Here is a 22551-nt window from a genome sequence, read left to right on the forward strand (position 1 = left end):
GTGACAGTAACACAGGCTGTCTAAGAGATGAGTGGAAAAATGAGATTCACAATATAATGATTTTTCTTTCACAGTCCTCTGCATTGTAAGGTTCTCCATTCAGACAGTTCTATTGGACTTCTGTTTGCCTTCTCTCTTCCTACTCAGCTTTCTTTCGCAATATATATATATCACAAGATTCGCTGTTATTCTTGCCAGAATTGCCAGGCAAAACTCCTCAAATGGCACAGGCCTTTCAGTTAAACACAGGGTATGTGTGCCACACAAGCCTGTAAAACCAGGGCTGTTTGTCCAGAGAAATAATAAAAGCAGAACAGCAATCCAAATCAAACAAAAGCACAAATACCTCTAAGTTGTTTCACGACTTACTTTAGGTTTCAGTCATAAAACGTACAGTGCTATGGGTTTATAAGGCCTAATACTCCATAAGCATTTTCTTTGATGCCTCTATGAAGTACTTATAAATACCGCTGAGTACGGCGCGGCACACGTCGCCATGGAGCAGTAAAGCAGCTCTACATCCATAACCAAACTTCCTAGGGACCATAAGGTCAGAGCAGCTGGAACAACAAAATACTTCATCCTGAGCCTTCCAGAAGCCCAGAACACCTGTCGGTCTACAGGGGTCCCCAGAGGGCTCTTAACACAAAGGGGTGTGCTTGAAGAGGGGGAATCCACAAAAAATATATATATATAAAATAAATCAAAGTTTCTCTAAATTTAGCCCTCGTGTTTTTCTTGCCCCTTACTGTAACATTTGACACAAGGCAGGGGATGGCATAGAGGGGAACAGCAATAGTTACAGTTTCCTCTTTGATGTAAAGACTTTGGGATAGCACTGAGCTTCCTCTTGGAGCTTTGCCCTAAAGTCAGGTGAAAGCAATGGGCCCTCCCCTACCCAATAACACCTGCAGGTGCCACATTAAATCTACCTGCAGCACTTGTGAACTTTACTGGTGTCTGTGCTCCACTCTCACTTGCACTACTCCACCCTGCACTGGGAATCAAGTGAGGCTCACTATTTCCCAGCCCTGAACAGAAGCAAGGTGTAACGAGCCTTTTCCTCTGGAAGCAGCTCCATTCAATAATTAACATCAAGCAGAACAAATATCTTCTTGCTGGACTATAACACAATGCACACTCAGCCACAAGCAGCACATCACAAATGACTATTGGGTGGCAACCCTACTATCCTGCTCATATACCTGGGCAAGGAGGAAGGGAGAAGAGTGAAGAAACACTCCTCTGAACACCTTTTCTGAACTAAATCCCTGATTTAAATTGCTTCCTTCCAGGATCAGACAACAGACATCATTCCTTTTTGTCACAGTGCCCCCCAGCTCAGCAGATACTGCCCCATTTGTGATCAGAACCTGCAGGGGCAGTGGGGAAAATGATAGCTGCTCCTGCCAGGATTCATCCATATCTCCTTTGCTTCACCTACATGCAAGGTCCCTGCCAGTTCCTGTAAAAAAAGGAAATATGGAAAGAAAGGAACAAACCTCATATTCCTGACAGGGTCAGAGGTCAGAGCCTCCAGAGAGCAGTGGGGATTTTAATTAACAGCATCACCTTCAAGAATATTGGATCTTTCCAAATGGTACGTACAACCTGACAGCCCTTCTACACCACAGCATCCTTTATCAACGTACATCACCAGACCTTATGAATTATAAAGTCTCAAGGTGCAGAAGCCACGTGTCACCCGAACACTCCACCCCAATGACAACTAGACTGAATCAATTCATCTGCTCTGTGAGGAGACACTTGATTCCATCAACCTCAAGGAACACTTCTGTGCAGACATCACTTCAAGCACATCTATTGATCACACAGCCTGGCCACTGCCAATCATTTCAAGTTATTTAGTAGCGGAGTTGCCAGTCACTTGTGCACAAATGAACAATGCTGGAAGTCTAACGGGCTGGTGGAAGGCTGAACACAAATGGAATAATTCATCGCAGTCAAAGGAGATGGAGCAGTGTCAATTTTCAGCTCACCCACAGGAAGCATCAATGACAGATCGGACATCTTCGCATCAGATGTAATCAATGTTATACTTAAGAGACAAAAAATAATTTAGAGAACGGTACTGCTAGCAGACAGTAAATATTGATGATTAACCCTTCAGTAACCAGTAGATCGCCAAGTTGTTCTGACAGTGACCTCTATAAATCTCTAATACATTGGAAAAGGATTTTCTTATATGCTGGACTTCTGCTTCCAAACCACACTGCAGAAATTCCTGCAGCTTAGGCACAAAAACAAAGTGTTCCCCCTATGTCTATAGCCAAGGGACATCTGCCATTTGTACAGATACAAAGAGACTTACTTTATGTTTGAAACAACAGGTATTTGGATTCAGTTCTATGCGACGTAAAAGTCTCATTCACATTTAATATAGACAGCTGAGAGCTCTAGAGAACTTGCTCATATTACATTATCTGTCACCAAAATAGACACAAGAAACTTAATAAAATATATCTAAGCACAGATTTAGTTTCTTACTCAAACATGAGCTCAAACAGAAGCAATAGACTCAGTGCAGAAATTGCCGCCTTGATCCAGCAGCCTCTGTTATCCTGGAAATCTGAGCTGGAGGTTGCAATCCTCATTTCTGCCCTTAAGGTCCCTCTGCCTGGTGAAATGTATCCCAGTTACATGGGAGCAATTCTTTAAAAGACAGAAATGCTCTTTGCGTATATGTGATGGTAAAAATTAGACCAGTCCTTTGTGTCTCTAGGGGCGCTTAATTGCATTTCAGCATCAACCACCCAGGTGTTAAACCCGTGCTTTTCTCAAAGTCACTCATACCTCTCACCCATATTTGCTCCTTTATTACCCTGTGTAATTCCCTCACTTTTATGTTCCACATACAGCTCAGAGACCTGCTGTTTCAATTGTTAAAATCCCTAAGGGATCTCTCTGTGCAGTTTTGGGTGCTGCTGGTGCAACACTCCAGCACAGTCACCATTCCCAGCAGCAGCCCTGTTGGTCCCAGCAAGCAGCAATTGATCCCCCGGCTCCAGCACAGACTGTCTGCTTGCTAAAAGCCTCCAAGTGAGACGTTCATCCTTTGGAGTCCATTTTTTCACTGAGAGCAATGAGTTCATGCTTTGCCATGTAGTAACAGTGAATTCAGGAAGAGTTTACGCATACTACTGTATGCTTATGCTGGTGAAGCAGCTACTCTTTAAGCCACATAGGTTCATATTTTATTTGTTGTGGATGACCAAGGGCATGAAAGACACCATGGTTATGCTTGATAAATCCAGAATACAAGTCAGCACACAAGAAGTAAAAGAAAAAAGCTCACACTGAGTGAAAAAGACTGCTGAGCTTATGCAGGTCTTTGCAGCTATGACAGACCAAACTCCGTCTCCCTCCCAGTCCTTGTTCAGTCACCAGTGGGGAAAAGAGGAATAGAAGAGTCAGCAGCATCTATCTGCAGCTTTCCTCTGAAGCCCCTCATCTCCTGCCACCCAGTGAGACCAACCCCAGCTCCAGTACAGCCTTGAGCAGCAAACAGTACACAAAGAGTGCAGAAAACCAACATTTAAATTTCATGAGCCACACCTGCTATCATTTGCTTTCCCCCCATTCCTCAGTATTGTTGCCTGGTCATTGTAGCAGCTGACAATCAAAATGAATTACTAAGATTTTGCCATGTCACCTTTACATGCAAAACACTACGTTAGTAGTACAGAAACAATTCTTTAAGCTCCTTCAATGAAGCTTTACAAGGTAGATGAGCCAACCAACAGGAATGGGCTACGCATACATCCTTTGGCACAAGGACTTGGCATCCCTTCCAAACCCATATTTCTATGCTTTTGTTTCCTTCAGAAACATCAAGAGACCGAAGCCGGCAGCAGCGTATCTGCAGTTCTACAGGTGAAACTGCTGGTGGAGAAGGCAGAGTGGAAGAAATGCCTAGTCACACGATTCTCTGTGCCTCTCCCATGTTTCAGAAATGCTTTTCTCATACAAGCTAGACAGACCTGGCTCTCTCCAAATTCAATTCTGTTAACATGCTTACGCTGAGGAGGCAGCGTCACAGGGAAATGAATTAGCTTGGAGGAAGGAGGGGAGAAAAGGTGGGGAGACCTTTAAGCTGTGCGTTTCTAAAAGGAAAATCAGTGCAATTTTTCTATTGTTTGTTTTGTTTGGTTTTTTAAAGCAAGTCTTTAGTTGCCCACAAGTGCTGATGTTGTGGAAGCTTGGGAAATGAGCTTGTAAGCAGGTGAGCTATCAACAGGCAAATACGCTATGACTTAATGGCTTGTGAATCACAACATACACACAGTCAGACCCAGTTACAGCTATCCCCTGGATCACAGGCTTTTCTCGTAGTTGGGGTGTGGGGAGATGCTGCAGCCTTCAGGATTTAACTACTTTAAAGTTTTGGTGATTACATAATTGCTTGGGTGTTGGGGGTTTTTGGTCTGTTTGTTTGTTTTTCTTCTATAAATGGATCTCAAATCTCTTTGCAGGTAGATGGAAGAAAACAGCTGAAAAGCAAAGTCTTGACAAACAGCTGTGCCAATAAGTGTCAGCCTTCGCTCCCAAGGGTCAATCCCCTTATGAAACAAGCATTTAATCCTTTACAATTTTTAATTAGAAATCTACCAAGAATCCCGTAATACTTTCTTGAGACTGATTCTGTCAGGGGAGTGCTGACCACAAGTTGTTTCAGTAGAGATGTTGATCCAGTGTAAATCCACGTTTCAAAGCTAAGGGCTACTACGCCACGGGTGAATGATGCAGCACGTCCCCATCGCCCACAGCATTTAACTAATTGCTGCATCACTAACGAAGGCCCCCTCCCAGCTCCGCCGCAGCCCAGCGACCCTTCTGCTTCACTTCAGCATCCTCTGAAAGCGGAGGGCGGAACGCACTCTCCCATATCCTTGAGACGTTTGGCGAGCACAGCATCCCCGGGGAGCAACGGGCGAGCGCTGCCCGAGGCTTCCCCCACCCTGGTCGTCCACCCGAGGGCGGCAGGAGGAAGCCGAGCCGTGCCGGGCAGACAGCCGGCTCCGCGTTCCCGAACCGGCCGGTTCCCGGGTGGCTGCCACTGCTCTCGGGGCTAAGCCCAGCCAGCGCAGCCTCCCCCAGCACAGAGCTCCGTTACGCGGCTCGCTTCGAGCATCCCCGCGGAGCTTTTGTGCCTGCCGGGGGCGGGAGCCCAGCCGGTCCCCTCCCGCTCTGGCCGGCGGTGGGAGGGCAGCCCCGTGCGGCGGCTCCGCAGCAGCAGCATCCTCCCGGGGGAGGGAGAGGGCCCGGGCAAGCCGAGCCGAGAGGTCTGCGGCGGACAAAGCAAAAAGACAGGCGAAGAACCCCCCTCACATCAACCCCCCGCGGCTCCGTAGCCGCCGGTGCCCACACCGCCGCCAGCCCCGCATCCCGCGGCAGAGACGGCCCTGCCCCGGCCCCTTCCTCCCCCGCGGCTCCCCTACCTGTTCGGAAGAAAGCATCCACCTCCGAGTCGGGGACAGCGCCTTCCTCCGCCGCCCCTTCGGTGGGATTCATGGCTGGGGGAGAGGAGGCGGCGAGCCCGGCGGCTGGTAATATCCAGTGAGTTAGGGAGGAGGAGAGCCGAGACAGAGAGAAAAAGAGGGAGGGAGGGAAGAGAGGAAGGAGGGTGGGATGGAGGCGCGTTTAGCAGCGAGCCCAGCCGAGCGCCGCCCGGTTCATCCCTTCCGCGCTGCCTGCGGGGCGGCTGCCCCGGGGCTGGGTTGAGCTGCGCTGCCCGGAGGCTGCGCTGGGCTGGGCTGCCCGGGGCGGGGTGCCGAGCCCCGCCGCCGCCGGCCCCCTCCCCTCCGCCCGCTATTGTTCCGCTCCGTGCCCCCCCCGCCGCTGCGCTGCCCCTCGCTGCGCTGCCAGCCCGGCCCGGCCCCCGGCAGCCGCCCCCACCGCTTCCCTACCGGCGCTTCCTGAGCCGGGCCGGGCGCGCAGCCCGCAGGGGCAGCCTCTCCGCGGGGCGCGGTCGCTCCGCTCAGCAGCGCGCACCGGGCGGTCTGGGGCGGGCACAGGTGCGGGCTGGGACGCCCCAGATGGAGCCTTGTTTTGTTGTTGTTGTTGTTTTCATAGCCTGCCCCTGTGCGCTCCGCAGCCATATGTCTGTGCATCACGCTGCCATGTCTCCCCTCGGATGAATAACTGCGGGGTACAGAATTAAGCTGTCATCTGGGCAGGTAGTCGGGGGCTCAAAGTAATCGCTGGGGTGGCTATAGGGAAACCTCTCCCATATGTGTATATATATATATATCTTTTTCTCCTCCCTCTTTACTCTTCATGGGCTGCAGTGCACAATGGCTTTGGAAACAATCAGTGAAACTGCACACTGTTGCAGGTACACCTCTGTGTTTTACTCTTCATGGTCCCACAGGGATGGAGGGTAGAGAGCAGAAAAGGAGTCTGAAAAAGCAAGATTCTGCTCCCTGCTCAGGCATTGATTCAGCTATTTAAATGATTTTATTTCCATGCTGTAGCTCCAGTATTTGCGATTTGGGACAACAATTGTTGTCTCAGAAGGAGCACTATGAGGAATGCTCGTTTGCACTCCGTTAGCAGCTGTGTTAAATATTATTCCCTAAGCCCAGCTATCAAGATTTCAAGCACAGACAAGCACAGATAGACAGGTAGCCAGGTATTTGCCATTTGGGCACTTTCTTCTCCCATTCACCTATTTGAAGTCTCACCAGCTTCTCATTCCTCTGCAATCACGTAACAGCACCAAAACCTGCAGCCTGCTTAGGGAGCAGTGCTGCTGTTCCACCTATTCAAAGCACCACTCTAAAGCAAAGGGTTACTTGCACACCCCACAGGTCATCTGTTACCTGTGCCACAAGTAAGAAGGAGCAGCTGGTGGAGCCAGCACCCCCTGGGATGTGTTCCACTTGAATAACCCATCTCTGCTGCAAAACACTGCCTTCTAACTGAAGACAAAGAGTCCCTTAGCCAGCAGGTCCAGACGTCCCCAGAACCCTCCCATCCCCATCCATAGGGGATGCTGCCCAGTAGCCACTCCTTTGTCACTGATGTTTAAAGGAGCTCTGTAAGTGCATGGGAGGAAGCAAGTTGTACACAAGGACAAAATATCTCTGTGTCACCCCAGAGGGACTGGCTGGAACACAGCACAAAAGCTAAGCATCAGGCTGTTGTGTCTCCAGACAAAAAACAAACAAATAAATACTTGGAATAGGAGAAATCTCAGAATCAACTGGCTGTGAGTGACACTGCTTGGATCAGATCTCCCCCTGTCTGCAGGTTAGAAGCTGAGGCTGGAGGAGTATCCTGGAGTATTTCAGATGACGCAGGAACATGGGTTTCCTTCATCTCGTCTCTTCCCAATAGAGGGTAGCAGAAGGCTGGGTTTGGATGCATGCCCACTGATTGATGCATTGTACTTGATAAAAGGGCCAAAACTTTCCCTAGAGAAACAAGTATTGAAATGGCATTGACCAGGCAGGCTGAGCACAGGCCTCCCAGTCACATCTTCTCTGACCTTACTACTGGAATTGAAACAGAACTGAAAAGCAGATTGTACCACAGGGCCTGGGGATGCAAAAACAGGAGCAAGCACCCTATAGCAATCTAGCATATAGTTTCCCTCTGGTTGCTTTATTCCTCCCCTGACCTACTGCCCATCTCCCAAGCCTAACTCTTGTTCTTAAGCACAGCTGTTCTTAAACACAGCCATTTACCTTTTTAAGCTTACTGATAAGAAAGGTCTTTTCACACCTAGCTGCAGGAAACATCAACACAGTCCATTTTTCAAGCACCAGACTCCTACAGTGAGCACTCACCCTTCTACACCACACCACAATGCAGAAAAGCCTTATCACAAGGTCTAAACAAGCAGCATAATTTCAAGTCCCATCTCAAGACCCCATCTTAAAATACAACACATGGGCCTTTGTAGCTGGGAGGAACTGTTTGTTACAGTGTGGTGGGGTTTAGAGTCAAGGCATTCTTCTTCCAGGAATCCTTAGTAGCTAGACAGGAGTTACCCACAACAAGGAAGGTTTGGCATCATCCAGCAAAGGGAATTAATGGTATAAATGACAGAGAAATTTATATTCCACGTTCATTATGAACCATGCAGACATGACCTGTAATGTCAACTGAAGAAATCGTATAGTCTGAAAAAAACATCTTTGTCTGCATAACCCACAACCAAACACATTAGAAAATGCTGAGGGATGGAGAGGAGTTTCATTGACCTGCCATCCTGATAACTACACAGGTTCCTTGTTAATGATTAAACCAGTTACAGCACTTACATTTAACCATACAAATCTGTTTCTGCAAACATATATACACATATATACAAACATATATATGTATTTATATAGAATAATTAGAACAAGAATGGTCCCAGTTCTCTCACATGCTTTGAAACAAATGGGAATTTCTACTTTTTAAAGAATAATGGGTTGCAGTGTTTGGGCTTTCTCTATCCACTGAAGTTCCTCAGGACCCAGACGTACATTTTTTGTTGCCATTTCTAGGCACAGCATGTTTGTACTTCTACACTTGCAGCTCCACTGGCCAGGAAAGCCCTGCACTATATATTCACTGTTCTCAGAGCATTATCACTGAAGCAACAGCGCTGCAGCCACGCTTTGTGCACACCTTTTGTAGCATGTGTCAATGCAGCATGGGGAGCACCCATACCTGTAAGTTTTGGGGCAAACCCAGACATCAAGTGAGCTACTATTTTCATTAACGCTGTGAGCAGAGCAGGGCTGTCACTGTAAAAGATTATCAACAACCAGAAGCCACCGTGACTTCAGTTCAAGTCTCAGCAGCACGTTCATGACTTTTGCTATTCAAAGAAGCTGTTAAATATGGAATGAAATAATTTCTGCGATGTATAATTCACTGTTTAGATACAATGCTGAAGGCACCTCCAGTTTCCTTGTAATATGAAATACACACAGAAAAAACACACTACCCTGTGGAGTTATATAAGGCAAAACTTATGACTTTCATTAACAGACACTACTTTAATCTTCTGCATAGTTCTGCTTGAGAAATATCTCAATCCACACTGAACAACAAGTTTGCTAGGTAAGAATGTTCTTATTTGTGATGACCCTTAAAGCTTCTCAAATAGCAGAAACTGTCACAAAGGCATTTGGTTTAAAACCTCTACTACAGCCAAGTTGTGCAACAGGACAACTACAGATGGCACCTAAGATAAAACACAATTAGCTAGACCTCACAAGCAAGTGAACTACAGGATATAGGAGGAAGGGGAAGAATTGAGAAAGAAATCAATAGAATTCATTTTTCCAAGACATCAGATCCAAGAGAGAAGAAATGTTTGAAGGCTGTAGGACAGCTGCACTGCTGGGAACAGCAGCAAGCAAGAGAAAGCACAGGCAGCATGGGCATCCCACATGAAGGATCAGTCAAATAGTGCTGCAAACAGTACACGTGCTCTCATTCCAGAGTTTCTGTTCAATAAGAGACAAGAGAAAAACCATCCTGCCAGGCCCAGCAGACAAGCTGCAGTCTGCAAGACACTGCAGAGACTGTTGTGCAGAAAGTCCCTCCCTGTCAGTGTCCAAGCACTGTATAAATACAAAGTGTTAATGGGTAGGATCAAAGAGAAACCTGAAGAGCAGAGTAGGAAAATGTAAGTCTACAAAGCACCTAAGGCTGCTTCATTAATAAGTTATTTGCAGCTACATACTGGGGTATGTGAGAAAAATTTCTCACACCCAGAGACCTCCCCAGCCCTACGTTTTGGTATTAGAGTTGAAATTACTATGCTCCTAAATTGGGCTGAATCCGGGGCTGGGGGGAAGTTTCCATTCATATTCCAGCCTACCAGGAATGCTGTGAGGGAAAATTGACAAGCACCCAGAAACAGTGCACAGAGAAGCCTGCAGGGCAGCATGGAGGATCAGGAAGCATGCTTCATATGCTTAGACTCAAACACCCACATATATGCCAAAGATTATTTCTGTGCAGTAGCTAGAGTCTGCACGCTGAGGTTGGTTTTGCAGCACCCACGGACACATTTACACATGTCAGTTAGTTTGACCCTTTGCTCAGATGTGGAACAGCTGTACGAGCAAGAATAGACCAAGCTCCAATCCCCCACCAAAGCACTTGTCCCAGCATCATCCCTGCTATTGTCACCCTCCAAAGCAAAAGTGAGAATGTCTATGGAGTTGCCACCTAATTTCCCACTTCCAGACATCACCAGTTTCCCTGAGCTTGGGCAGAAAGCTGAACATTAATCACTCCTCTCCAGAAACACTACCCCATCTAGAACAGAGATGGCAATTAGTAAGATAATTTTAGAACTATAGAGTAGCTCTAGCACTGTGGCAACGCAAAGGTTTGCCAGCATTAGCAGACAAATGTGCTCCTTCCATAAAGTACAAAAGTGCATTTGCCTCTCTGGTTATAAAAGCTTAAGCTGAATGTGAAGCAGCAGAACAACTGAGAAGCATGCAGGTCTTTCTGAGTTTCCAGATAGGAATCTGGAAAGAGTTGGGAGTGACTAAAAACCCTTTTTTCCCCTAACAGCTGTTTTGTTACAGTTGTTAAATGAACTGTTTTTATTAACTACTGAAAAAAAAATAATAAATCTAATTACAAAGGTGTTACCCCTCAACCATTTGCTACAGAAGGACAGACAAGAGAAGCTTGCATTGGCCAGGTCTGTGCTCTGTTTTTATGTACACAAAGAACTTCAGTCTTAAGCACTGTTAAACTGGTACATTTTGTTCTAACTAAATTTCCTGCAAACTTTTAATCTCAACTTCGCAATTTGGTCAGATTCTTAATGATACCGATAAGTGCTTATTTACCAGGAGCTTCTAAACTCCCTGCAAGATCTGCCCATTGCAAAAAGAGTTACAGAGCTAGACCAGAAAAAGGAAGTATTAAATATTGCAGTGTTTTAGGGAGAATTTTAAATGCACATAGCAGCTATTCAAAAAAACAATTTTAAGGTGAAGCATGCATTAAAATTAAACAGTGACTACTTCTTTATTACCACAAGCATTCATTTCAGTGCATTTGTAGGATACTAATTTCACACATGGCTGGACATAAATACTAACCTGCTTTCCATTTCACCAGTACAAATTAGTGTGAGAAAGAAAAGTTTCTCCCTGTTGTTGTGCATGCAAAAACTCAAACAATGTGAGCTCAGTTTAATTTTTATTAGAAGTTAGAAAATAAAGGATTGAATCTGAGACTGGATCTATAATTTTGCCATGGCATTTAAGATTTGGATTCTCATAAGGAATCCTAATAAACCTACATTTCATCAGCTAAAACACTACAAGTATCCTTACAACATCAAATGATTTGTGCCTTTTCATTGAATCAGGTGGTGTCATCACTGACATCCTATCAAAATCCCCCAGCCTGGATTACTACAAACTGCACCATGAAGCCCTCATGCATCTTGCCAGCAACCTGTACAGACCCTCCATCAGGAGGCTGGTTATCCTGTTCAGCAGTGTCTCTAGCACTCAACAATTACATGATGACATTCCCAACACCAGGCTGCACCCAGTGACCAGAATGCCTTCTCCTGAATTGCACAAATAATTAAGGCTGCTAATCAAAAGAGAGCTTGTTTTGTTTTGTGTTATTTTCTTAAAGATGAACATCACAGTATCAGTAATGTGTTAAATTCAGATGAGTCTTATCTGCAGAGGGCCATGTGAGTAACTGTCACAAGATATCCCTCAGTTATAACTTTTCTCTTTTTAAAAAACAGGATTAATGTTACTGAAGGCTGCAATTAGTTAATTACTGAGGCCCACTGATGCACTGAACTTATTCCATTTTTTACACCCACTACTCCAAGCACCCGCTTGTTTTTTTCACTCAGTCTCATGGGCAGTTATAACACTTGCGGACTCCAGGAGCAGGGGTCAGTTACTCAGTGTCTCCCTGCTTTCTAATAACTACTTTTCTTCAGAGAGCCCTAAGAGTCTTGCTAAGCAGAACTCCTACTCTGACACTTTCCCCAAATCTCTTTGCAGCGTGGCTTAGAGCTATGGCTGGAGAGTTTCCAGGTGTTTTCCTTCATTAGCTGTCCTTGTGGCTTTTGCTTGTTTGCCTATTAGCAGGTCTCCTTTCCCTGCTGCCTATAAACAGGTCATGAGGATGTGGAGCAGCTCCAGCTCCCTCTCATACTACTTGCTACCGGGCAAGTGTGACAGAATGAAGGTATATGAACACTGGGAGTGCAAAAAAAGTGCATGCAACTGCAACCAAAGACTAATCAGCAAGTAAAATGGAAGATATGCCCAATCAGACACATCCTTATGCTTCCCAGCCTCCCTGAGCTGAGGCCCGGCCTCCCACCCCATTCACAACAATCAATCATATACCCTACACTTCACTGCTTCTCACACAGCTCAGAGCCTGGCTTAGCTCTGGACCCCAAACACAGATCTCTGCTGCCACCACATCTTGCCTGGGGTACCCTGCACTCAACGCACATTAAAAATCAAGGATGGATTTCCATGATTCACAGACAGGCCTCAGCAGACAGACAAGGACGAGGAATACTTATGCTATAGTGGAAATTCCAGACGAGCTTTGTTCCAGTTGTGCCAAGTGCAGATATAAGTGTTTTTCACCTTAAAAGAGATGCTTCAGCAGAAAAAGATTCAAGGAGGGACCTCATTACCACAAAGAGGCCCCAAATCTTTTGTATAATTTGGAGTTTCCACCTAAATTGCCACTTTGTATTTTCAGTTCCAGTATCGATAGGACTAAGAGTTGGGCAGAAGGACAGGTCTGGTGTTCTTAGGTTTAGAAGGAAACAAAACAAGGATCCTCCTAGGAAGTCCCAGATGATACTACTTCAAAGAATGTGCAAGGCAGTATCTGAAAGTATTATTTTCAGTACAGCACCGTCCCTAGCCTTGGTGGCACTTCCTTCAGGAGGGAGCTCAGTTACATGACAAAAGATACTGCTTTCTGCAGTAGAAGAGCTGTCCTCAGAATAGGTATTTCTGCAGCCCAGCCTGTCAGACTGATAGAAGCTGGTATCAAAATTACCTCCAGGAAAGCTGAGCTATACATTCTTAGGGACCACACAAGATTCTGAGTATCTTTGAAAACATAATGCCTCGCAGCTGCTGGAGCTGCAGTACTCCATTCCTTCAAAGGGTAAACCTTCAGTGGTCATCTGGATCCGTTTAGAAGCACTGATATCTGCTAAAAAGGAAGCTCTGTGTCACTATGGCTGATACCACGAATCTAGCAGCTCCAACCACTATACAAAAGTACCAGCCTCTATTTGGCTATGTAACGTCAGCTCATCCCTGTGCTCTGGTGAACATCTGGAAAAGACCAAGCCCACACTAGACTACTTTGACTAACTTTATTTCACAGACATCTCTAGACAGCTCATGATCAAGAGGTGCAAAGATTCCAAGCCAGAGGCCATAGGCCATCTGGCTACTGAGATCCAGCATCTTTGGACCAGTTCTCTTTGGTCCTGGAAGAACATGATTTTTAGCTTGCCAAAAGACCAGCAGATCTACTGTATAACACACAGAGACATTTACAAAGGCCCTCATATGCATTATTGTCTCAGTGATTAGACAAGACATAACTTGTTTCATTGGGACTTCAGTTCTTGAGTAGAGCTGTCTGGGCAGCAGTAGGGAGCTCAGGATACTATACAAATAACCAGAAAGAGAAAGCTGGGGAACCTCTGTTGTTTCAGTATAAGGTAAAATTGGGCTAATATCAGTTCTTAACATCTAATAAATTTGCTGTAACACACAGTTTTGGCAAGTGTGACTGAAGCAGTTCTGCCAGAAGTAGAGAGAAAGAATTCAGAACGTGCTGCGTTCAAAACGTGACATTCAGACCCTCTATCTGAAAATGGTATTTTTTTGCTTCAAAGGGAGGTTTCTTTTTTAAAATAGATGGTTGTTAAAGACAAGACAAGCATCCTGAAAGTGAAACAAATACAGATTGCTTGTCCAGTTGTTGCTACTGGAAATACTCCAAACCTGTGCCCATGCAACACACACACAGCAATATTCACCCTTGTATACCACCAAAGAAAAATACTTTTACTCCAGTAACAAAACCAGAACAAATACATACTATGTAGAAACAAATACTGAGAGTAAGGAATCGTAGTTTCATTTCTAAGGCTTCTTTGTGCCATGAAATATGACCTTTCAGAGAACAATTACCCCACTAAATAATAATTAACCTATCTACAACAGGGCAGTAGTATACTCATACCTACAGGGAAAGCCTAAATTCATGATGGTTCCGCAATATATTTTTAGTTCTACAGCTTAATGACACTCTGTTTCAGGGTGAATTTTGCTCCTGTGAGGAGTCTTGGCTAATCCTTTGCACAGAGGTGAATTCCACATTCATATTCATGAAGAGTCAAAGTATAGCCAAGTATTTCGGTGCTCAAGAGTCACACATTCCCCTTCCAGCTTCTGGTTACTGCTCCCAGCCAGTACTGCAGGTATTGCCTCTGGGACACAGCCACACTTGTCCCCATTCGATCACAGGAGTGACACCCAAAAAGCAGCAACACCTGCTCTAAGTCTAATGTTCTGCAAGTACTAAATAATACCTGATGGCAAGTCTCTGCAGGGCAAGGCTTTCAACTCAAAGATAAATATCACCACCTGTTATAAAATGGAACAGCACAACATCTTAAATGAATTTAAGATTCAAATGTTGATACTGTAAACATGCATGGTTTTCCTAGGCAACAGAGGTAAACACTCCAGTCATTATTATCATTCATTCATTTGAAACCCATGAATTCATATTTATTTCTGTCTAATGGCATTTTAATGCTTTCATTTTAATCTCTTACCAAGGCCAGCCTTCCTGCTCTCTTTATGTACATGTACATAACAGAAACTTTGGTGTTGATTATTCTCCAGTCAATGTAAAGGATAGTTTCACACACACTTCTTTTTTTTATCTTAATGAAAGGAAACCAAATTATAACTGATTTTGGCAATGAAGACCAAAAGTCTCTACTAAACAATTTTCCCAATGGCTATGATTTTCTTTAAGCTACTAGATTAAAGAAGTTTTCTACTGTGATAAGCACAATTAGTTACCCATTTAAACTGCAGAACTGGTACTAATCTTAGGAAGTTTAGTCAAGAGCAATTTCTCTTGCTTGAATTAAATGCAACATTTGTTGCATTTTCGTGGCATCAGGAAAATGCACTGTGCAGAAATTCAGTCTTCCACCCATTATTAATGTGCTCCAGGTTCTCGCCGCTTTCTTCTGCATCAGATATTAGACCTCCCACTACCCATAACAACACCAAGGCTTTTCATTTGTGAAACTGCAGCTAATTCAGAATTCATCAGTGCACATAAGCAACTACTTCCCCCCCCCCCCCCAATTTTCATTTCATTTTCATGATTTTCATGTGTTTATCATCCAGCTTTATTAAATCCTTCCAGATATCCTCCCAGTCTTCTATGGCTTCTTGCTTAGTTTCACCACCTCATTGTTCAGTTCATCTTCTAGGTTATTATGAAGTGTATTGAAATGTACATAAACTACAAAGTGTATGTATTCTTAATATTGAATTGGCTTCTGCTGTGATGCATTTAGTGGTGCAAGAAACAAAACTCCAAAAGCACTAGAAAAAAGGAAAATACTCCAACACATCTCCCTGAAGGAAAGGAAAGCAGGGAAGCTTGCTGGCTTTTCAACCTTGCCAGGGGCACAAAGCTTTTTTTTTTCCCCTCCTCAGGCTCATAACACTTTCTGTGGTTTATGGTATGCTAACAAAACAGCACACACTTAAAATAGAGCTTGATGCTTCCAAACCTTCCGGTGCGTGGGAGCTCAATTCCCCAGTGCACCAGCATTGCCTGTGCTTGTTTCAGTCCCCATTGGACCTGGGAAGAAAAGCACGAGGCTGACACTGTGTGCTTACACCTTTTTCCTCCCTGCTGGGAGCTCCTGCCATCTCCTGTGAGCTTAGGTGGGGAAACAAGTGAGAAGGAAGAAGGGAGGGATGGGAACCGTCACTACACTGGAACTAAGCCAGGAGCCCAGTGAAGTGAGGCGCTCCAGTGCCGTCAATTTTGTAGAACTGAAGTGCCAAAGCCCCTGAAAACCACCTTTAAAAAAATCCCTAATGAAATGATTGTATCTGCTGCACCTTGTCAAGGCCTGGAGCTGCCTCCTTGCTATGCTGCAACTCTGTCTGTAGCAATGTGGGTGGACATTTTTAGACACTAACATCAGGCAGAGGAGCTACTGACTCAGATCTGCTGTGAACTTTCAACTACCAGAAGTCAACTCCAGTTTCCCTCTGGGGGAAGAAAGAAAAAAAAGGTTGTCTGCAGCCTCCAAGGAATTTATGGACAAAATGATTTCAGAAACCTCCAGCTGAGGCTGCTCAACAGACACAGCTCTCTGGCCACCATCCCTATACACACAGGCACAAATACCTTCAGATCCTCAGTAGAAGTTGCATAGAAATCAACAGAAAGACAGATGATGCTCCGGGGCAGTCGATTCTCCACTCATTTTGGAAACACCTCCAGCTACAGCAAAACTGCCATTGGCTTTCTTCCAGATTTCAGGCAGAGAAGAACTGCGGGATTTGACTCATTTGCAGATTCTCATTCTTTAGAGCAAAATCTGTTTCCCTGCGATTGGCAGTTTTCTACCTATGTTTTAGAAGCCCCATTTTTCCCCACTATCTTCTTTACTATCTTAATAAAAGACAAAATATCTAAGCTGAAGGAGCAGTTGGAGTTTGGTCAAACACAAGCGTGAGCCACAGCTGTCAGCAGTCGTGGCAGACCCTGAAGGTCTCTTCCAGTCCTGTGCTCTTCTACACCTTTCAGATACACTGACTGCAGGGTAGCACTGGTTAAGAGTCAGTGTACTGAAAATGAACACAAAGCATTGGAGCTTTTCGCCCTAAAGATATTCTGCCATTTATAGGATTTCAAATACTACCACCTTACCTTCGTATTTAAAGCCCTTGGATGGTTTTCCTATGTAAGAGTGACTGCATGTATTCCTGAACACAAGTTCCTACAAATGCACTGCAGTCTCTGGTCCTTGTAACAGTTTCACTCTGGATTTGTAAAATGACCACAGGCTATTCACAGATCTTTGTCTCTCTCTCTTGCACTTCCATAAAATGGTTATATTGATACTTATCTGCCTCAAAGAAACAGCAAAGATCCCTCATTCCAGTTTATAAAGAGTTCTGAGATGCTCAAAGATCAGTACGGAGAAGAGTTAACTGGTTTATAGATTACAAATTTTCTAGTCACCTTCTAGGTTAAAAATAGCTTCAATTTTCAGTTCTTTTCGAGTTTACACAGAAATAGACAATTAATTATGACAAGGTAGGAACTGGGTTTTCTTTGCTGAGATTACTAATTAGCATGTAAGCACTTATTAGCAACTACCACTCTTTGGAGATCTGCAAACAAGCTTCAGTCAAATCTTAAATGCTACAGCATGGACTACATGCATCTATCATGCCTTCTTCTGGTGTATTATTGTAACACTAATTACTTCAAGACTTTATGATGTAATTATAACAACGTTACGGAGACAAAACAATGTTTCCATGGTTGTATCACCAGGATGTTGTAATAGCAGAATGAGACAAGTCAGGGCTCAGGTATGGGGGCAACGCTGAATTGTCAAAGTGAACTGAGGGGATGCTGCTGTGAATTACTGATGAGCAGCCCTTAGCAAGAAAATGGAAGTGATATCAGTATGGGAGCATGATGGTCAAATTAAATAAACCAAAATCAATGATATTCTATTTAAATTATGCCAGGAATGGGAGCCATTTACACAGTTCTGATTTGGCTTTTAAAATGAGTCAGGTACAATAAATGACAATGTTTCGACAGTTCCATCATGCACTGAGCTGTCTGAGCCTGTTTTCTTTCCTCTAATCACCTTCCAAAGAGATTACGACCTGAATTTCTTGTAAGGAGAGTGATTTCATAAAGGCAGCACTCTAGAGATCAACATTTCTTCATTGCCAGTGACCACCAGAGAAAAGCTTTATTCCTACATCTTTTTTCTGGAGTGTTCCACGTTTACGGTACCAGAGGGGACCAGAACCTTACCTTGCCATGTACTTTCTAGACAATACCTGCACACAAAGCCTGGTTTGGAAGAGTTTACAGCTCAAACAGCAGAACTCACTGGGAAGTCTCAATCTCAAAATTCAAAGGCTCCCCATCAGAAAACTCCAAATTTGCCTATTTTTTATTTTTCTTTTCTGTTTTTATGGTGGAAAAAAATCAAATTAATTCCCTTGTAACTCCCAGGCCATTTTCTAACCATTCTCCTGCCATTTAAGATCTGGTCTCTCAGCCTGAACTACCTCCTGGGATGTCACATCTCTACCCTAAATAAGCCACCACAAAGTGTCACAGGACCTATGGTCTATTTAGAAATCCCAGCCCATAGAGGAGAAATACCCTTCCTGTAATTCCTTGAAGTAAAGATAGTGCAGAAGGTATAACTCAGACCAGCATGTAGATAGATTTCTGGAGTAAAGAAGCATTTCTCAAGAGATCACCCAAAGGATTGATGAGAACAGGTTGCCCAGTAATAGCACTGATTTTTGTTTTTCGACCTGCAGTTAAATTCACTCAAGAAAAGCTGATGTGCATCACTATATATCATAGCACACTGAGCAGAAATCTTATGATACTTCCTGAATTAAGATGCCTCCTCCCAAACTATTTCCTACTTGTTCTGCCTCCTGCTTAAGGCTCGTGTGGCTGAACAAAGGGATGCTGAGCCACTGCCACCACTCAGTCCCATTTGTGCATGCAGAGGATTCAGCATTTGCACAATGCAACCCCACAATTTCCATAGCAACACCAGGAAGGTCTGTTAGCTACAGGTAGCACACACAAAGGGCTCTCACCCTTACTACAAGTATTTAAAAGAAGGCGCTAAATAGGCTAATTGCACAGTAAAGATCCTACTAATAATAATTTTTAAGGTATCACTTGAAAGAGGAAATCTCTTTCAGGTGTACACTGTATTACTGCTCAGCTTGCCCAGCTGTATTTTAAGACAGATCCCTAAGCAAAACTTTCTGCTTCTTCTAAAAGTATTATTTTAATAACTGACATGAATCATAAGGAAAACTACAACAGAAGAGACCAGACCATTCCATCCAGATAATTGTTTTCTCTATATATCTGCTACATTAAGCTGTAACACCGAGAGGAACACAGCAGCCATGGTGCTATTGCTCCCTCTACTGTAAAAGTTCGTTATTTATTTTATACACTCCAAGTCACTACAAATAATTCAACTCATCAAAAAAATAGTCATGTTTTCAGAATGATGCAACCAAATGACTGTGTTCCCTAGCAAGGAAGTTGAAAAAAGGTCCAGTTAAATAAGATGCTTTTTTAACAGAAAATCAAGTTTTCTATAAGTGTCAATTCTAGCTGTAGTCATAGACGAGCATTAGATGGACAGCTGCATCCATGTGAAAAAACAAACCCATGAGCAAAGCTTCCTGCTTCTGATCACACTCTCACTTGCAGTGCCAAAGGGTGTGAAAGAGGTGGAAAATAAGAGAAGCAGTGGGTATGTCCTGAGAGGTATTTTGCATTCTGAACAGCCTCCCATTGCAAACATCAGCACCAAGGAACTCAGAATTAATCAGGGAGAGTAGAAAGCAAACAAGAAGGTGATTCATGAGGGGATTCACAGAGCTGAACTGTATGTGCATGGGAAAGCAGCTTGCTGAATAACGCATAGCCCCCTGCACCAGAACACCTTATTTCTCAGCCCAAGAACAAACACATGCTCCTTGCTTCTGTGCTTACATAGAAAGTCTCCAAAAACTCTGATCCTCTGGCAAAAACGACAGAGGCTGAACATCATTTTATCCAAACCACCTAAAAATAGATCACTATTGCGCAGCAGATGAGAGAGGAGTTGCTTCAGGACCAAATTGCCAAAGCAGCCTTCTCAGAGGCTTTACTCATTTGCAAGTAGAGGAAAAAAAAAAGGAAAAAAAACTCTCTTCCATCTTTCCTGCAGTACTGTAGTGATGGAGAAGGAGAACACAGCTGCTCAATTTTTACTGCAAAGTTCCTGCTGGGAGGCAATTTGAATCGACTTCCCTCTCTTTTGGTCCCTTCTGAGCCTCACAGACCTAGCAGGCAGCAGCTCAGGTAGGGGCACCCAAATGCATGGAGTGCAGGAGGCTTCCACATGTCCACATTTCCTCTTGTTTGGTTGGGTTTTCTTTTTAAGTGAGTAACTTGAGAGTTAATTGACCTTTCATCCTTTCTCCAAAATATTTCTCCACAGGAAGGAATGAGATAACTTTCATTTTCTACTAATTTTAATTACACAGAATAAAGATCTTTGGCTGATTTGTTTCAACACGTTCTTCACTCTTCGTTTTGGATAAGGCTCAACTTCTTGTTTTAACGTCTGCTGAAAGCAACAGAAAAATCCTCACCAGTTTCAGTGAGCTGCGGATTAGATCGCTGTGCTCTGCAGCCTTTAAGGATCTGAAATTGTGACAGTATTTTAACATACAGATCTTTTTTCTTTTGTGCAAGAAAGCACACATCAGGCGCTTTGGCAAGTGTGTTTCAATCGTCTTATTCACGCCACGCTCTGCTGCTCAAGCAAGCATATGGCTCATTGTGTTTGAAGTCCCATAAATCTGCATTAGTTTAAAATATATGAATGTGAGTCATTAGCCTAAGACTTCAGAGCTAGTAAAAGAGCGCACAAGTTAAATATCCCTTCCAAGCTTTTCAGAACGCAAATATGAAACACCATTGCTGCATATTTCCAGTATACCACTGACCACTCTCCAAGCAACTTTATTCCAGGGATAGAGACTTCATTTGAAGTTTAATTTATTATTATTTTTTTACAAACCATCCCAGACAAATAGCCTGTGAAGATCAGATCCACAAAACAACAGCAGCATCACTTGAATCTAATTAAAACCATTTGTCAGAAACATATATTAAAATTCAATGAGACCTGTACAGCCAGCCTGGAGTTCAAGCTATAATTATCCTGCCCTGGGTATAATTAGAATCAGGGGATTAATGAGCATAGACAATTATAGTTTTTTCCTCCACAAGGGTTTTTCATTTCAGATGAAGAAGGAATTAGATCATTGAAGAAGGTAAAAAGCAAAATAAGAAGAGCTGTGTTACAGACCACACTGAAGTGAAAAGCACCCACGGACAATAAATCGGGGTTTTTGTGTATGAAAGGCTTGGCAAAGTTTGGAAATACTTCAAAAACTGTTACTTCTAAACTATCAGAGAGATTTAGGACTCAGGTGCACTTGTTTTGTTCGGCAAGGATTATTGTGTTAAATGAGCCATGAAATTTTAGATGTTTAACCACCAACTGAATTAACAACAGCCATTTAATCCAAGTAAAAGGAAAACATTAAAACACACACACAACAAAATCCTTCTTCTCTTGCATCTTCTTTCAATTTCAGTTAACCTTTATTTAAATGAAGGGGGAAAAAAAACGAAAGAGGTAATTCTGAAGTGCTTTTCCATTGCATTAATGCTCCTTGTGCCTTAGACCTTTAGGAAAACCTTGCAGCTGTTCCAGCCCTTGCTCTACACTTGGTCACAGGGAACAGAACAGCGAGAGAAAATTGAACTGGTACTAAAACCACTCTCTCACACACTGTATTTTACCAATGGCAGGTTAAAGGTGGACTAGCAACAGGCTGTAACACATCAAAGATAACAGGCAGAACCAAATAGGATAAAAGGTAAAGATCCTACAACTTGATTCACGTTGCTATCACACCAACAACCCCACCAGCAAACACCACATGTAAGATCTGTAAAGACAAGGAGTATCTTCTACTAGATCAGCAGGTGTAACTGGGGAAAAAAACAGACATGGTTTCAAGTGCATAAACCTTCCTACCTTCAGGCCCTTGCCATTTACCTCTACGCCAACATCTCCCCATCTTCAATAAAGTTCCATTCTCCAAAGCCTGAGCAGCTACTCCACACAAGGCAGCACACAAACCCTTGTCACAAACCCTTTCTCAGGGCACTGATTGCACTCCTGGACAGCACAAGGACTACACAAAGGCTTAGGCATACATGAGAAGTGCTTTTGCTATCCATCAAGCAACAAGCCCCTCTAAGGTAACTGCAGCAGCACTTCTAACCTGCTGAGAAGCCCCAGGAAGGTACCCCAAGAAAACCTCAGTTGCTGGGCTGTCACAGCACAGCCTCAGTTAGTTAGCATGCTCCACATTCCTCACTGTCTCAGCCATATTCCGATCTCCTCCTTCAGGTACCTTTGCACTCACACTTAAATGTCTGAAGTCAAGACACTGGTCTCAGGAAGATTATGTGCTCAGCAACATTTAAAGCAGCCTCTTTTCTGATGAAGTGAAAGTTTTGCTAGCTACTTTTTGTTATTTAATTACTAATCGCGAATCTGATTGCTGTAAAACCCAGCACCAACAGCACCTTGGATGTATGTTTTATCCACAGCTCATCTACTAA

General features: G+C 43.8%; 1 protein-coding gene across 8 annotated transcripts in view; it reads right to left on the reverse strand.

Moving 5' to 3' along the window:
* The window catches only part of KALRN (kalirin RhoGEF kinase), a 435213-nt gene extending 429149 nt beyond the window's left edge, over positions 1-6064 (reverse strand). For 7 of the 8 annotated variants that reach the window (XM_072341563.1, XM_072341565.1, XM_072341561.1 and 4 more), the window contains exon 1: positions 5460-5766. In XM_072341563.1, the coding sequence (XP_072197664.1) occupies positions 5460-5532 (73 nt within the window). In that variant the 5' untranslated portion in view covers positions 5533-5766. Of the gene's footprint in view, positions 1-5459; positions 5767-5927 lie in introns of those variants that run through there. The other variant, XM_072341566.1, reaches the window with a different exon arrangement.
* Between the last annotated feature and the right edge of the window lie 16487 nt (positions 6065-22551).

The sequence above is a fragment of the Excalfactoria chinensis genome, chromosome 7, assembly GCF_039878825.1.
Source record: "Excalfactoria chinensis isolate bCotChi1 chromosome 7, bCotChi1.hap2, whole genome shotgun sequence".
In the NCBI taxonomy this organism is placed as follows: Eukaryota; Metazoa; Chordata; class Aves; order Galliformes; family Phasianidae; genus Excalfactoria; species Excalfactoria chinensis.